Consider the following 18,470-nt stretch of genomic DNA (forward strand, 5'->3'; position numbering starts at 1 on the left):
TACTGAAAGGAGATAAGATTTTTTTAAACAATAACTGACAGTTACACAAGAATTTGGGTACTATGAAACTGATGAAAATTGTGTGTCATCAATATTGCTTGTATTTATATGTCTGTGTTGTCATTATGCAGACATCAGTTCTGTATAACACAGGTTATATTGGTCAGTGTTTAATGTACAGAGTGATTCCTGAAAAAGTCTTGTTTGACTAGAATGGCTAAAAAATAGTTTCCTCAGCTCATAGGGTGAATTTTTAGGATAGAAGAATAATTGTTTAAATTGAGCTTTGCTTGTTTACTTTTGTTGTCTCATTATTAATATACTTGGTTCCATGTCTGTTAGCTTGCAATTTAAGAATTGATCACCACAGGTATGTTTGGAGGACTCTAATATTGTAAAACACTCTCAGAGACTTCCAGATACATTGACAGAGCATACTAAAGATGGTGGAAATTCTTTGGGAAGACCTGTAGATGAAATATATTGTCCTCTTCAAAAATAATTCATTATGCAAGATTTATAATATTAATTCTAGTGTATTTTTCTTCAGAAATGTGGCTTTTCAGAACTTTATTCTTGGCAAAGACAAAGGAAAACAAAGCAAGAATTTTGTCTTCATGACGGACCACCTTATGCCAATGGAGACCCACATGTTGGCCATGCTTTGAATAAAGTGGGTATTGTTTTCCTAAATTAATTGATTTATGTATTTGTTTAAGCCATATATAAAACCATCTCATAGTAGTGACTCTGAATTATAACCAAAATTAAAACCATCATAATCATATAATCCTAAGAGCTCCATTTAAAGCTGTAACCATCAAAATAAAAAGTCTTGTCACCAATGGAGCTTATCTAACTTCCTGGCCCAGGTACCTGGGGGAACAGTATAGTTTTCAAGGTTAAAAAGGTCAGCACCATCCATAGCCACAGAGATAACATGACCCCAAGTCTAACTAAATGGCTCTGTTCGATATAAGGGACACAGAGCATGTCCATCTCCCTGGGGGGAGGGAGATGTCTTATGCCATTTAAGGACTTCATTGGTAAATACCATCACCTTAAATTGGGTCCAGAAGCCTACTGCAGCTCATGCAACAGTGGTATATGAGAGTACTGAGAGGTGCCGAATACTGGCCTGCTTCATTACAAAACATTCTAGATGGCCTATCTAAAGACTTAATATTGTTTGCTTTTATGGATTTTATGGGTATAAGTTATTTGTGCGGAAATTATCTGTAATTTTACTTAAGCATTGTTAATACATACCCTGTTTCTCCAACAATACGGCCTCCCCCAATCGGAAGTCCCAGCATGTTTTATAGGCATGAAATGAAATTAAGCCCCTCCCCCCATATTAAGGCCTATATTAAAACATGTGAAATGGGGGGGAATGGTCCCAGCATGTTTTATAGGCATGAAAGGAGATAAGGGCTTGCCGTTAGGAAGTACTTTTGGTGCTGCCTGCGTTGACCCCGATATGAAGTGCCCCACCAACACTGAGGTCAACATCCAAGCCATCACCGCCCGCCCGAAGATGCAAGGGGGGGAATTAAGTCACCCCTGAAAAGACGGCCTAGCCATTTTTTCAGGGCTCAAAAAAAATAAGACCCGGCCTTATTATATGAGAAACATGGTATATTAGAAGGTACCTTTCGGAGTAGAAATAAATACAAAACAATTTGTTAGGGTATAGCTTGCTGGATCTAACTGCAGTATAAATATTGTAGAATTCAAGAAAATTATAGCAAGATGGAAGTATGAATTTGAATAACAATTTATTTCTCTTTCCTCTCTTTTCAGATTTTGAAAGACATCACAAATCGGTTCCATGTCATGAATGGCTATAAAGTGCACTATGTCCCTGGATGGGATTGCCATGGGTTACCCATTGAGTTGAAAGCATTATCAGAATGTGAAAAAATAAAACATCTTACACCAATGGAAATCAGAAAGAAAGGTATCTTTCCTTTGATAAACACTTTTACTGAGGTCTGAATGTTATTCCATGACAGACATGTTTTGGAGAACAGCAACATTGTTCTATTTTCAAATATTTGAAAGGTACCTTCTAAGATGAGATACATAATTAAAAACACCAATAGGCAAAGAATGATTTTCAAATGTTGTTGAAGTACCACTCTTGGTATGCATTACTATTGACTATCCTTATGCATGAAGCCATCTGAATGACCTTGAGCCAGTTACTCCCTCTCAATCCTAGGAAGAAAGCAATGGCAAACCACTTCCCAAAAATCTTACCAAAAAAACTGCAGGAATTTGTCAGGAAGTCAAATTCAACTGCTATCTTTATGTCTGTCTGTCCAAAATAACTAAAGAAAAATAATTGGCTTCTGATTGTGCTTTAATTCATCCTTGTTTTCAACTTCACCTAATATTGGGCGAATTCATATTAAAAATGACTATTCTTTCTTCAGCCAAAGCATTTGCAGAAAAGATAATTGAGAAACAGAAATCGGCATTTATGCGCTGGGGCGTAATGGCAGATTGGGAGAACTGCTACTATACATTTGATCCAAAGTATGAAGCAAAACAGTTGAGTGTTTTCCACCAAATGTATGAAAAGGTAGGTTAATATATGGTCAAGGGATATTTACATTACATAAAAGACCAAATTGTTTTGATTTCTTAATTTTGTTTATTTCCTAGGGTTTTATTTATCAAGACTATAAGCCAGTGTTTTGGTCTCCTTCAACAAAGTAAGATATTAACATACTTTTTATCCTTACCTTTGGGGATGGAAGAGCTTTGCATTAAAATACAATTCATTCTGATTCTTCATGCAGTACAGCTTTGGCTGAAGCAGAACTTGAATACAACCAGCAACATACTAGTCAAGCTGCTTATATCAGATTTCCCTTGCTGAAACCTCCTCCCAAAGTAGCCTCTGCAGTAGGTATGTTTTATTTATGTTCTGAATTCATATTGTTTAAATGTGCTTCTAATGTACTTACGATAAACCACATGCTAAATATGATTCCACCACTAGATGGATTACCTGCAGTGAGTTTGATAGTCTGGACCACCCAGCCCTGGACTATTGCAGCCAATCAAGCTGTCTGTTATATGCCAAATCTGGAGTACGTATTTATTTACTTTATCACTAGTGCACAGTGTTTTTGAGAGCTATGTGTTATTTTGCTGAAGATCACATGGGATTAAAGTATCTTACATGTGGGTGTTTTAAAGGAAATATTATATTTAAGATCAGCAAGATATCTATATTTTTTTCCCATTACTTGCCCTTTCCTTTATTTTTACGGGTAATATAAATCTTCCAGTTTTCTTTTTATTTTAAACCTCTTTATTTATTCTTATATGCCCAGCTACAGAAAAGATGATTTTATCTGCACGTATAAACCATGCCTAGTCTCCAACAAGTTTTTCCTCTGTGGTCAACATAAGAAAGATACAGTATATGGAATAACTAAGCATTTGTTGCATGTTTGAAATGGATTAAAAGATACCAAATATAATGTCCAATAATAATTAAATGTAAGTTTTGAACTTAGTTTAGGGATTTCTTCTTTGTGATCACAGTTGTCATGAGGAACTCTGTGAAAATTCATTGATATAACATTCCCATTTCCATGAGAAACATTTTTGTGTCAGCACCAATATTAGTAAAGAAATGGAAGTGATTTCAATATTAAGTTTTGGGTATTTTCCAATGCTTTCGTGTTTTTAATATAACATTATATAGTGCTAATGTAACTACTGAAAATCTGAACTCTGGATGCATTTGTAGGTATTCCATTGTGAAGTGTGCCAGTACTGGGGAGCACTTTATAGTTGCTGCGGATAGAGTTCAGTCTGTAGCTGCTGTTTTGGATACACAGTTTGATGTAATTTCAACATTTAAAGGTAAAAATGCATTGCAATAAAACCAATAATGTTGAATGAATGGTATAATAATATAGAAAAATGAAAGTGAATTTGTTCCTGGCAGGGGAGTTCTAAACTGGCAGATTTGTGGCATTCAAGAACTGTACAGGCACATTTAGATATTTTTTTTCCCATACAGTTTTGAGAACAATACTAAATTGGAACTTTTACTAAGAAAAGGGTGGTTTCCAATTTCCAGTGGCCAACATCAATCTTACATGTATTCATGCTACCAACAATGGATGATATTACTGTTGTGTTTTATTGCAGTTGATTTCTGATTCTTTATTGCTTTAGTTAAATTGACAGTAGGAACATCCTTGACTTTCACAGAGTTGAAGTAACTGGAAGACTTTATTTCCCCCACCAGTAGTCAGAAAATGGCAGACAGTGAACAGCTTTAATTCTGCTCTTTTCAGGTACAGATTTGGAAAGTGGAATTTGTTCCCATCCAACAATTCCTGGAAGGCAATCTCCTCTTTTGCCTGCAAACCATGTGACCATATCAAAAGGAACAGGATTAGTGCATACAGCTCCAGCTCATGGTATGGAAGATTACAGTGTAGCTTCTCATCATCAACTGCCCATGGTACTGTGGTCTTATTTTGCTTTGTTTTTAATCTTTGTTTTTCCTGCTCACACCAAAACTATCATCTAGCAAAACCTCTCAAGTTGAAAAGGAAGAGTGGAAATCTTTTTAAATCATTTTGTAGCTACCTGAACTATAGCTAAAAAGTGAGAAAGAAGACTTTAAATCCCATCCTGCAAGGCTTTTCTATTGCCTATTCATCCCATGTCTTTTATAATGCCAAGCCTGAAGGTTGGAGAACATCCTGAAAGTCATTGATATGCACTTTGTGCATACTGAAAATTGTTGCAGTGTTCTGTAAAGTTCACATCTGGGTTATTTAAGCAGATTTGTACTTTTGTAATCCCTTACCTTACTTTCCCTGAGTCTTTTCAAATCTGCTACTACTCTTTAGAATAGATTTCAGGACTATGAATAAGGGAGGGAGATTCATCCAGATGCATCCATTCCATTGGTAGAAAGGTATGGTCAAATGCAAATTATGTGAACCAAGGCTGTTTTCTAAGATAAATATTGTAAATTTTAAACGAAATAAGAAAATGGTTTTCATTTGCTTTCGGATTATGTTTTGTATACCTCTGCAATCATTGAAATATCTCTGTTACTTCCAAAGATGAAATTTTTGTGACTTATTTTGCAGGGAAAATACAATATATATCCTCAGTAGTTTAGTGGTAGTTAGTCTAATCACATCTTTGTGAAATGATATTTGATGAGAAATTTGAGAACTTTTTTTTAAACAAAGGTTTAAACAATTTTTCTTTTCTTACCCAGGACTGTCTGGTAGATGAAGATGGACTTTTCACAGAAGCTGCAGGTTCAGAGCTCCAAAAGAAAGCTGTTCTTGAAGAAGGAAATGAGACTGGTTTGTATCATATTTTGTAATATAAATTGGGCATGGCAAAGAATAATCTATTTTCTTAGACCAGAGATGGGCAACTTCTTTTTTCTTTCAAGGTTCACATTCCTAGCAAAATATTCAATTAAGGGTTACATGGCTTCCCTCAGTTATGCATAAGCCTTAGAAATCTGCATATAAATTACACACACATACAGAGAAAAATAAACAAACAAACACATGGGGTATATCAGTATTAAGCAAGGTTAGACCAAAACTACATGTTGCTGCCATTATCGTTTTCACAATGCCTTCGTCACTCCAGAGTAAACTTCCAGAGGACGAAGAGAAACTTTTGTCAGAGGTTCTGAATCGACTGCCCACAAAAGATTTCCAAATTGAAGCTGAAAATAAGCAATATATTTTTACTCTTCTGTAGTCATTGAGATGCTTCAAGCAGCAAAGAATTTATTGAAAGAAGAAAAATACATTCACAGCTATCCCTATGAATGGAGGACAAAAAAACCTGTGATTATTCGGGCCAGCAAGCAGTGGTTCATTAATACAGAGAATCTCAAGACTGCTGCTCAGGTATGTAATATATTTCTGATACAAAGGGACCTCTGTAGCTTTCATTACACTTTATGATACATTATCATTTTTTATCATTCAATTTATATCATCCATGGTTTACATCATATCTACTGAGGAACTTCAGATTGTGCCACTAAAATTCATAGTATATGTTTTTCCTCTCTTTTTTTTTTTTTTTTTTGTCTGTTGAGAAAAAATTGGTTAACTCCATCTCAAGAAACCTGCTAAAATTCTGGCCCCACACACTCACATCATGTTATTACATTACTATCCGCAATCTCTAGAGCTGTCATGCCCCTGTTGGTTGAGCAGCTGACAGGGAGTGGGTGTATGGCTCCGGTGGCTATGGAAGAAACTGGGGAAGGGCACAGTCCGGCTGGACATTCAGAGGAAGACCCAGGGCCACCCCCTCTTCATCCTAGGGCACGCAGGGAGGAACAGGGAAGGGAGCAACATGAGTTATGTGGTTTACGGGGGAGAAAAGGGCCCTGATTCCCTTCATTAGCTGCAGCTGGGAAAACAGGATTTTAAAAGGGCAAAAGCGTGAATTATCTTTGTTTGTCAAGTCTTATATGGGTTCTGGGGTCCTCCCAACTGTGTGTGTTTCATTATCCTTTTGGAAGTCTGCAATTCCTTGTCCTGCCCTGTCTCATTAATTGCTGCAGCGTGATTTGTGTTGGTTTTTATTTATAATTTATATGTACTTTGGGTTCAGACTGTATTTCTTCCCTTTAAAAACTGCTCTTGGGAATTTTTTCTCCAGCCGATGATAACTGGACATTGGGGACCAAGTTGGAGGTATTAAAGGAACTTTACCTACTTTTGGGACTTTGTTGCTTTTGTGCCAAATGCCGGGTCATCACAAGAGCTCTCTGAATCTCAGTTGTTAAAAAATAAACAAATATGGTCTCCAACTGGTAGAACACTTAACTTCTACCCTAAATGATCAGCTGTATGAATCTTATTTCTGCACGCCACTAGGTGGGGCCCTGACTTTTGGTCTGTATGTGATCAAATGAAAGCATCAAATGTGATCAAATGAAAGTCTGCCTTTCATGTAAAAGAATTTATAGAGAACTGACAGATTAAAAATCACACAGACAATAAGAAGTGCTTATGAAGAATTAAATGGCATTGGGCTTCTTATTATTTTAGCAACACTTGTGAACATTGGTTGAATTGTTACATGCATAATATTTGAAATATTTTGAAACAATGTTCATTTGATTATCAACTTACCATCAAGGTTGGTATACTTTTTGCCACTTTTATTTTACTATAACAATCCACTAAAGAACAGTGATTCCTCTTCTTCCCTTATCATTTAATCTTTGGTATTTCACCCATATCATTTATGTGTCTTTTTCAGGAAGCATTAAAGAAAGTAAAAACTGTTCCAGCCTCAGGAATGAACAGAATGCTAGAAATGTTGGAAAGACGGACCTATTGGTGCATATCAAGGCAGAGGTGCTGGGGTGTCCCCATTCCAGTTTTTTACCATAAGTCAACAGGAGAGCCTTTAATAAACAAGTAAGCATCTCACTGACTTATTTGGGGGAAAGTGGAGGGGGAAGGGAGGGAAAGACAATAGTTGGTGCAGAAATACTGTTTTCATTTTTAAACAGAGCACTAATTTGCCAAGTAAATAAGTGCAGTGTTGCACCATTTTTAGCATCTGCTGTTGTTCCAGTCATAGAGTTGCTTTGGTATGGCAATGAGGTAGAGTTGATAGAGCTGCTTTGGTATGTGTATGGGATTTGTAGCTTCTATTCATACATGATCAAGAAATTATCTCCAACCTTCCGCCCCCCTCCCCCGAGTTGGCTTAATATATATTTGGAATCCGTGGGTGTTTTCACATAGAGGTTAATATGGGGTGTAATCTGTTCCAGTGGGGCTGGTGTGGGATGTAAAGTTTTGTGTGTTCTATGTCCACTTAAAACAAGTGAGGAAGCTTTTGTGATGCAACAATTTGCACGCACATCCAAATTTTAATATACCCCAGTGGTACAGGTGGGTGGCGGTGGTGGTGGTGGTGTTTCAAAGCAAGTAATTGGTGTAGGTGTAATAAACTAGCTAGCCGAGAACACATTACAGTAAGTAGAAAAAGTAGTTTTGTTGTCGTAAGATTGCACAGGTGCCAATCCTTTTCATTGGAGGCACCAAAAAAAAAAAACCCACCCCAACCCGAGAGATAAAGGATTGTTATTATTTCTTAACTGGACAAATGTTTCCCAAGTGCAGTATTTATGTGAATGAAATAATGCTATCATTTATAAAGGGTGCAAATAGAGAGGTGTGCTTGGGACACTATTGAGAATTATGTTAAACCTGATGGACCCAAAAATACATGTTGACAAACAAACCTAAATGTTTTGTGTCATTCCCTCTGGTGTTCTCTTTTTTGTATGTGCTGAGAGCAAGTCATAGAGAACACGGTGGCTTAGTAGTAAGGCTCTGGGCTTGTTGACCCAGAGATTGGAGGTTCAAAATCCAAGTTACTACATGATGAAGTGAACGTCCATTCTTACCCCAGCTCCTGCGAACCTAGCAGTTTGAAGGCATGTAAATGCAAATAGATAAATAGGTACCACCTTGGTGGGAAGGTAACAGCATTCCAAGTGCCTCAGTGTATAGTCATACCTGCCACATGACCTCAGAAGCATCTTCAGACAATACTAGCTCCCTCACTCCCGCACTTGGACTTGGAGATGACTGGACAGGGGAAACCTTTACCTTTTTAAGAATATGTCATATTGATTGCATAAGTCTGTGATGTACCAAAGGGCCTGCTCATTTTTCTGCTCGCTATGACTATCCTTGCAACAACTGTTGGTGATGTTGAGAATGAGAGGGGAGAGGTACACAATGATTCATGAGGCTGCTTTTGTTAAGTAAAGGAGACACAGTGTTTCTTTTTATATCAGAACCTGAGCTGCTAAATTGGTGTTTTGTTCTGTGATGCAAATCTTCCTTTGCTCAAGCAGTGGGATCCAGCTTTGGCCGAACTTTTAATCTCCGTTCATGTTGATTAGCATTCTAGGAATCCATTTATTTCTTTGTAATGCTTGATCATGGTAAAAACAAATTTCTACTGCTATTTATAAACCTAAATCCAGGGTTTCTTGAAATCCTGAACAATTAATAGTGCCCTCTGTTGATGAGTTTATAACTGCAGTATTGGGATTGTGAGGAGAAATACATTTAATAGTAATTTAAAATTAAAGAAGGGATACAAAATGCATTAGCATTCCTTTGCATTCCTCCCCAGGTGAGTGAGCTCCCCAAAATTTGCCATCACAGGCCCCTTTTTGGACTTTGGGGAAGAGGATTAAGCAACAAAATGGGTATATTTAGTCTTGTAGGAGCTTAAGCCATTCATCATATTACCCTGAAACACTCACAAAAGAATTCTGACTGTAACACATTTGAGATATGACTATTGAAATGCTACGGTATGCAAAATATGGCACATTTACGGATACAACACAACATGCAAACTCAAAAGACTAATTTTTATTGCTTTACACATAGAGAATCTATGTCATCTGACTTCTTCAGTATGTGATTGTTCTGGAAAAGATGTGTGTATTATATATACCATTGCTACCTTTTTTTCAGAGAGGAGGTCTATAGATATAAGCAAATATAGTTAAAAAACAGTAAAGGGTTGGTTGGGGAGGTGAAAAATAAAAGAGGAATGGACAGATGGAATGCAGTGAGAAGAGGAACCAACTATGGTATGGATTTTTTGTTATGCAAAGAAAAAGGTGTTCTATACATTGGAGTCAGAAGTATTCTTAATGGAGAGATTTCAGATTTGTCTGTGATGGTGCAGGAGGAAGTGTATACGCTTCTGGGTAAAAAAAAAAAAAGTATTTAAAAAAAGTTAATATTGTAGCGAAAATATATTGCTCATCTTAATCAGATTTTTATTTGTTTGGTTTTTGTTGCTATCAGAGTTGCTGCTACCAAACTGCAGCTTGTGTAGGTTTAATCTTATATGTAACATATGCCACTAATCTGAAATGACGCTTCAGTAAATTAAAATTTGGGACAAAACACCTGCCAAAAAGCAGCTTTTTCCCTATGGCAAACCAATATTATCTCACAGTATGGAAAAGTTACAAAAATAAAGGCTATGATATTTATGTCATAGGGCTCTTGGCTTGGACTGGTAATTCAGGGAGGCACAACTCTGTCGATTTATTTATGTTTATATGTTGGTTTCTAAAATGCTTCCTAAAATAAACCCTCAGTAATATACAATACTATAGAGGGCAATATGTAAGACATAATTCCATTTAATGAAACAATACCAGTAAAAACCACCCAGAGAGAGGGTAAATGTTAACAAACTCTCCAATATCCCATGATCAATAATGAATTAAATAAAAGTTCTGGAGAAAAGAGCCTATTGGAAGATGGAGGTGGGGGAAGAGGGTAATGAAGTTTTGGGGATTCTAAGAACTTTTCGTTCTACTTGTTCAGATCTGGTATTTGATCATTCAGTAACTGGGAATGGGTGGGGTGGGGGAGAGAGACTCTCTACATGTTATTGGACTAGATATTATTTGTTGTATTGAACCCTCCAACCCAACCTAATCCTAATCTCCTAGCCCGCCAGGCTTGTTCAGAAAAAAATAAAGAGGATATGTCAATTGCATCTATGAGAAATGCTTTCCCATTTGTTCATAATTCGAGTGTCCAGGGTTGGCTGAATGCAAAGGGGGGGGGGGAGAGATAGTTTTTGAACTGGGGTTAATTGATTAAAGGAGAAATTGTGTTTGTCAGTGTTTTGTGCATTATAACAGCCCACCAATTTGAGAGTAAGAGACTTGCTTGTTCCTTAGTCCCCTAGTTATAAAAGGATTTTGAGACATATCTCAATCTTTTTTTAAAAAAACAGATATGGTTTTCCGGAAGCTTTGCCTTCTTGATTTGCTTGCATAAACTGCCAGGATTCTGATTTTAGACACACCTTATAATTTTCCCTTCTATGATGGCTTAAACTCCTCCTTGAGTAAATATTCTGCAACAGATACAGGTAGATGTTTTTTAGAGCAGAGTTGGATAAGAAAGGTAACCAGATAAGAAAGGTGAACCACCTAGTGCTGGGAAATCACTACATTTCTCGCCAATTCCTCCTGGAATTAGTGGCTTTGATCTAGTTTATTAGGTTCTTACACGAATACTTTTAGTAGGCTCACTTACACCAGATCATTATGACTACTGAAAAAATACACTCTCTTGCTCTGTACATTTTTAAAACACATTAGTGAATTAAAGGTTTGAAAAACAAAGAACAACAGACTTTGTACGATTGAATAGATGTGCTTGTCATGTAGAAATTCCAGGATAATGATAATGAAATACAAATAAGTCTCCCTGTTACAGAGGAATCCTTTTCAGACCATGAATATCACTGGGCTTAAAGCTTTTGAACCCACTTTTGAAAGCATGGCTATGCTTTATCCATGTTAAATCGCTTTTCTGTTTGGTTTTAACATTACTTGTGTTAACTCTGGTTAATGTGAATCTGTTTAAGCTCCTAAAGTGATTCAATCCGTCAGTTTATTACTGGTAACTGTGACCATCAGGCAAGAACTCAGTGAGCCAAAATGAAATGGGTAGCATAAATCTCTTAAGTACAGCAATTCAGATCAAATCCTGAATGTGCTATCTTGCTAATATATTTGTCCATTTGTATAATTTAAATTAGACACAGGCCTTTTTATAAAGAACCCTTTAAACTGCCAGAGCAAAATTATATCTCTTAATAATTTATTCAGAGAGAAAATAAACACATTTTATGGATGCAATATTTATTTTTTCATTTTTGTTGTAAGCTGCAAACCATATCAATACACTAGGAAGATAAATAATTAAAACATAAAGAGGATTTCTATTTTTAAAATTAACTTTCTTCATTGATCATACACTTCAGCACGGAAACATATTCCTTGTAGAGTAGTGAACATGCAGAGTATTGGCCTACAGAAGTGACAGGCAGACTTAGATAGCACAGTCTGTCAAATCATAGGTCATTACCCTAGACCTCATTTCATGTAGAAACGTTGATTGAGTCCTCCAGAGCTCTTTTGCTGAATATATGGTTCTTTAAATGAAATAACTGGAAGACTAACATTACTACAAAAAAAAAGATGCTCGGAAAGAAAAAACAACAACATTACCAGTAGAGGTGGTGCATAGGTAAATACATAGTTGTAATAACAAATTTGGTTGATTTTACTTCTTTTCTGTATAATTTACTTCTTCAGTCAAAGTTCAGTGGCTTTCAAAAGTAACACCACCTCCACTGGAAAGAGACTTTATTCCACATGGAGTTGCTGTTACACTTGATAACACTGTTTAAGATCCATTAGTTATCTGCCACTCTGAACCTACATGGGGAAAGGAAATTACCTTTCTTTCATACTCTTACAATTTGGTACTTTCTCCCCTACGGTTACCCAAAATGAATGTTGTGAGAATTTGAGACTTTATACATTACTGCCATTCCATGAGCACAATGTAAATTGGAATAAACAGCAGCAGGTGTCAGTTGTCCAACAAAGCCCCTGCAAAAATAATGGAAACTAAGTTTGAATATAGATAAGTCTTTCTAAAGAAAACAGCCCTCTGATATTGTGATTAAGGGCATGACATTTTCTGTTTAAAAAACATTAAACTGATTAGAACAGAAAGATGTAAGTTTAGAGATGAAACATACCTTTGAAATTAAAATACTGATTGTATAGGACCATGCATAAAGCTCAGTGCAATAATTTCTTCAACCGTCTTAATCTAATGAAGCTATAGGTGTTAAATATTTTCAGTTTTAAAAAGAAAATACCACAGATTGGTATAGAGTAATCCTGAATAATTCTGAATACATTTAAGAGCATTCATGGTTAAAAGTAATAAGTTATACAGAAAATTTGCAATTACTATGAAAATTTGTGTTGGTATGACTCGAATTTAAGTTGAATTATTTTATTTGCTAAATCAGCTTCATGCTCCAGCTTAACTTGAATAGCAGGTTAAGAATGTGTTAAGATTTTTCACATTGCTGCAAGTTGCTGCCCTTTGCTTAAAAAAAAACAACACCTTAAATCAGCTCGCATCATCTAATCCTTCTACATGCATTACAGTCACAGTGATCTAGAATACAACATTTTATAAATGGACAATATCACTGCTCTTAAATAGTTTGAAAAATCAGCTGCATCTTACATAAAAAAGAAGTTACCTGGCACTCCACGCTGTTAAGAGTAGCAAGGATGGTCAGCATCTGTTTCTCTCCATGCCTGAAAAATATCTGAATGCTGCTTAATTTCCCACTAAATAAGCATTTGGCGGAATCAATATCAGGATTCAAAATGATTGGTTGGCGTCATGGTAGTGTGAATTGCTCTGTGGATTTCCAGACTAGAAACCTAGAGAATGACACGTAATAGGAGTTCTGCCCAATCTGACGTACGAATGTAGGGCAAAGTTTTACAGCAGGGCTCCTCTTGCTTACACTGTGAATTATGGTTCTCAAACTGAGGCCTGCCATTTGAAGAGTGATAAGTCGTTATTTGAGGAAGGTGTTGAATGTACACTGTAGAGAGAACTTTTAACTTAAGGTTGTTGGAGAGTTTTTTTTAATACACATTGTACAGTTGAGAACAGGAAACGTATTTTGTAACCATTTTGGCAAGAGCCACAAGAATGGCTTCTAAGAGAAAACAAATGGACAAGTTTTGGAAAGATTTTAAGGATAATCTAATGTATATTCCTTGGAGGTCTAGGGATGTTATGAAATCATAACAGAATCATTGATTTTATAAGGAGCAAGAAGAGTAAGCTATCAATGATTATGGTTAATATATATAACAAGTTTATATTTATCTTTAAATGTTGTAAAGCACTGTGAAGCAGTATATAAGACTAAGTACTATTGCGATTGCTATATTTATTATATAATAACTATATCAAGCATACATGCTTTTTTTAATTGCAAAACCCTTTTCTTTATACTTTATGGGATATAAGAGAATCTTTGGAGACTATATTTTGTTTTGTTCTAGTTTCTTCAAATAAATAAATCTGAAAATATATACTGGCTTTTGAGTTTAAGGAATTTGATATACCATATCCTCAACAAATTCTCCATTTTAAAATATAGCTACAAGCATTTCTTCACTCCCTGTAATTATCTTTATGCCGACAAACTATGGCATTAGAACAAGTCATTTACCGTGAAAAGAACTTTAAAGCTAGAACTGGAATATAATTTTTATTGTGAAATCTTGAAAGACTCTTTTTAGGATTAAATCTCTAGATATGGGCAACCTTCTCCCATAAAAGCCCAAACCTTTAGAGAGGGCTGTAAAGCACTATAAAGCAGTATATAAGTCTAAGTGCTATTGTTATTGCTATTGCAAATAACTGATATAATAACATTCATGCATCCATAATATTTGCAAGAAAACTACAAGTTTGATTAAGGATTTAATTTAATAAAAAAGTGCCTGTTAAATAATTGAGACTAACTTCAACCATCTTTGTAGGATCACCACAATATCCTCACTCCATGCCTCAGATGACCTTTACAAACTTGATGTCTTCCAGAAATCTTCATTCATTATTAGTCATCATCGCCAATAAGCAGCGTTTTGGAAAGACTGCTCTATATGTTCTTTCAATCATTTCCTCTTCAATTGAAGAGGAAGCATAATCTGTATAAGTTTTTTCATCAAGTATTATGAGAGAGAAACTTTTGCAGCTGCAACAAAAATTAAAAATGATTAGCTACAAGGGGGATGATGGTGATTTGATGACCTCATAAATTAGAAAGAGTAGAATTTTAGCCCCTTTTTAAGATGCTGTTTAAAAAACAAAACAATATTTTAAAATTAACAGTGACTTAGATCATCAGGCTTAGGCCTAATGTTAGAAGAGGAAAGAAAATTTACAGCCATGAAAATCTATGATTCTCCAATGAATTTGGGTGGGAAACCTCATTGAGATTCAAAAACCATGTGCAAATCAAAAGTTGGGACCCTTATTTAACTTTGGTTAATAGTATAAAAGCATGGCACATCTATAGGAAGAAAAGTTCAAGAGTGCTAAGATCGGGTTATATTAAACTGAAGCACTTTGATTAATGATCAAGATGTGCAAAAGTAGCTTTACACAGCTGTGTTTTTTACTCGCTTGCTATTTCTTTCAGTCCTTTCATTGTTTATCTTTAATAGATTGCCCATAATGTATTTAGGAAATTGTTTATTTGTAATTTATACTGTAGCCTTTTCTTACATGTAACAACTTTTAATGGCTCTGGGTTTTACAATTAAATGTCATACTACAGAACACAGATTAATAATTTCTTGTTTTTCTCTCACTCATTCCCCTTTTTACCTTGCAGAAAAATCACTGAGAATGTTATTAAACTAGTGGAACAACATGGCAGTGATGCCTGGTGGACACTTCCCATGGAGCAGCTTCTTCCTAAAGAAGCTCTGGCAAAGGTAATTTAGGGATATTGGAAAGTCCTCTATGAAGATCTGAACTACAAAGAATAGCTGAAGTCTGTAATTAAGGGGCATGATTCAGGCAATTCAAAGGCGTGGCAGATCAAGGGTTAACCTGGATCTGACCTGTGGCAGTGGCCTAGTCTACTATAAGTGATGTTGCTGTAAGGCTCTGGGGACTTTCCAACAAGTACATAGTTCTAAGTATAGGCCAATCTACTTTGAATGTGAGCCAACATAGAATACTGCATTAGCAATTATTTCTGTGAAAATAACAGATAACAGATAATCAGAGTTGGAAGGGACCTTATAGGTCATCTAGCCCAAGGGGGAGAACCTACACCATTTCTGACAAATGGCAGTCCAATCTCTTCTTGAAGGTCTCAAGCGATGGCGCTCCCACAACTTTCGAGGGCAAGCTGTTCCATTGGTTGATTGTTCTGTCAGAAAGTTTCTCCTTATTTCCAGGTTAAATCTCTCCTTGTTCAGTTTCCATTCATAATTCTTTGTCTGGCCTACAGGTGCTTTAGAAAATAGCTTGACCCCTTCCTCTCTGTGGTAGCCCCTCAAATATTGGAACACTGCTATCATGTCTCCCCTGGTCCTTCACTAGACTAGCCATGCCCAGTTCCTGTAACTGTTCTTCATATGTTTTAGTCGCCAGTCCCCTAATCATCCTGGTTGCTCTTGACTCTGTACTTTTTTCAGAGTCTCAACATCTTTTTTATAGTGTGGTGACCAAAACTGGATGCAGTACTCTAGGTGTGGTCTTACTAAGGCTTTATAGAGTGGCATTAGTATCTCACTTGATCTTGATTATATCCCTCTGTTGATGCAATTTAGGATTGCATTGGCTTTTTTGGCTGCTGCTGCACACTGCTGGCTCATATTTAGCTGGTTGTCCCATAAGACTCCAAGATCCCTCTCACACGTACTGCTATTGAGCCTGGTTTCACCCAGTCTATATGTGTAGTTGGTTTTTCTTGCCTAAGTGTAGGTAGGACTTTACTTTTCTCTACATTGAATTTCATTTTGTTAGATACGGCCCAATGTTCTATTCTACCCAGAGGATGTATCATGAAGCAGCAGAGTTTTAAGGCAATGATATAAGCACCTTATGTGTATGCTTGTGTATATGTGTATACAGTTATAATCAGATGAAAAAAGTGACATAATAAATCAGGTGGAACGGACTATACACCAAGAAGGTTCATTATATAATTTGGTAGCTTTTAAGATGCCAAAATAGGATAGTCTCTTACAGCAAAAAGAACAACATGGGTTCATCTTTGTAATGTGCATACAAATGAACATCCAAAATATAGCAATGTTCTTCTTATTCATGTTGCCATTAAGAAAATTGGTGATTATGCTGTTACTGGTCCTTTGGAGCAGAAATGGGAATGGAAAAATTTAAGTTGTCCTTATTTTCTTAATTCATATATTTTTAACCCACATATTTTTAAATCAGGCTGCTAATGATATCCAGGAATATGTACAAGGACAAGATGTGTTGGATATTTGGTTTGACAGTGGAACATCTTGGGCACATGTTTTAGAAGGTAAGAAGTTTTAAATTCCAAAGTATCTCAGAATTGTCTAGTAAGTTTTAAACATAGCTCAATTTGCATTTCATGAAGAAACTATAGAATTGGAATCATAGAAATGGAAGAGATATTAGAGGTCATGTGTTTTGCGAAGGAACCACTGGATTATCTCTGACTCGGAAATATATTAAGCTACATCTGGAGAATGACAACTTGTAGAAAGGTGTTTTAAGATGACAGCATGTTACTAAACTTACATGCAAGCACAATGAATTTTGAAAATGCAATAAGAATATAGAGAAGACTTAGTAATTGTAAGCATATATAATGCAGATCACTTGTTTGAAAATCATGGGGGTAGGTATCTTCTAGTTTATCGCTTCTCATGTAGGTAAAACCGGTTTGTAGAACTAATTTTAAAACAATCCAGAGATTTCTAGCACAATGGTAGGAAGTTCCAGTGCAGTTTGGAATCAATTTAGTGTAGGACATCAACTGCTTTTGAACTTTAAACCAAGAGAACACAGATGTTTGATAGCAGTCTTGTTGAATTGTAAAACATGTTGGCCCTGGATTATTTTTTAAATTTCTTTGAAACCCCCGGAAGCAATAGTATCATCAAGAATGAATTTATCTAAGAACTTCTTGCACTTTGATTTTAAATTATTAAGCTGTGTAAAATTCACTGTCATTTAACTTACTTGATGTTGTAAGGTTATTACCATATTCTGAGAAACAAAAAAGTTATGAAACTTGAGGTACTATGTATGAAAGGTTTTACAGTTGGGGTTCACACATTAAATTGTATTTTGGCCATTTATTTTTCTCTTCTTGCACATATTACTTAAGCAGATTCATAAGCCAAGTGATAACCACTTAAAAGCTCTGATAGTCTTCTCTAGCCACAAGAAGCAGTGACTGTTCATCGTCTGATCATGCAACAGCCCTTAGCCCAGCTCTGTACTAAAAGTCCCTACCCTATAGGTATTTGCTTCCCAGCCATGCTAGAAAATTTCACTGGTTATTTCAACTGATGATTTGGGTTTCTATAAATTCCTCTTTCATTTACAAAATAAAACAAAATAAAATCATTAGAACAAAAGTTACCCATGTTTGAAACTTTAAATAGGATTATGAAATTAAATTATATATTCCTGGTCCTTAGCCTATGGCATCTCCTGTTAAATGTGTGCTTTATTAGGAGAATAATAGGAAGGTGTGCAAAAAATTCCATCAGTCATATTTACTCTTTTTCATTCTACTGTGACCTTGTTCAGGCATTATCTCCTCAGACTCCATGTGTTCAATTGGAAGTTTGGTAGAATACAAGTAACACTCAGTATGACTGGGAACTCTGCTTTACTAAGGTACAAGCTAATGCAGAGAGGTATACTTTTAGCCAAGCCAATGTAAGTCCACTACTCCTTCAGACATCTAGAAGTGTGGCAGCAGGCAGTAAAGTTATTATTCGTTAT

General features: G+C 35.9%; 1 protein-coding gene across 1 annotated transcript in view; it reads left to right on the top strand.

Annotated features, from left to right (window-relative positions):
• The window catches only part of IARS2 (isoleucyl-tRNA synthetase 2, mitochondrial), a 31,987-nt gene that overhangs the window by 1,153 nt on the left and 12,364 nt on the right, over positions 1–18,470 (top strand). The window contains exons 2-14 of the mRNA XM_026682581.2: positions 551–673; positions 1,804–1,960; positions 2,439–2,587; positions 2,671–2,720; positions 2,808–2,917; positions 3,011–3,101; positions 3,770–3,885; positions 4,326–4,495; positions 5,270–5,360; positions 5,773–5,924; positions 7,297–7,457; positions 15,343–15,445; positions 16,920–17,010. Coding sequence (XP_026538366.2) covers positions 551–673; positions 1,804–1,960; positions 2,439–2,587; positions 2,671–2,720; positions 2,808–2,917; positions 3,011–3,101; positions 3,770–3,885; positions 4,326–4,495; positions 5,270–5,360; positions 5,773–5,924; positions 7,297–7,457; positions 15,343–15,445; positions 16,920–17,010 — 1,564 coding nt within the window. The remainder of the gene's footprint in view (positions 1–550; positions 674–1,803; positions 1,961–2,438; positions 2,588–2,670; positions 2,721–2,807; positions 2,918–3,010; positions 3,102–3,769; positions 3,886–4,325; positions 4,496–5,269; positions 5,361–5,772; positions 5,925–7,296; positions 7,458–15,342; positions 15,446–16,919; positions 17,011–18,470) is intronic.

This window comes from Notechis scutatus, chromosome 1 (assembly GCF_049901735.1).
Source record: "Notechis scutatus isolate UNSWTSFEM ecotype Mainland chromosome 1, rNotScu1.2, whole genome shotgun sequence".
Lineage (NCBI taxonomy): Eukaryota > Metazoa > Chordata > Lepidosauria > Squamata > Elapidae > Notechis > Notechis scutatus.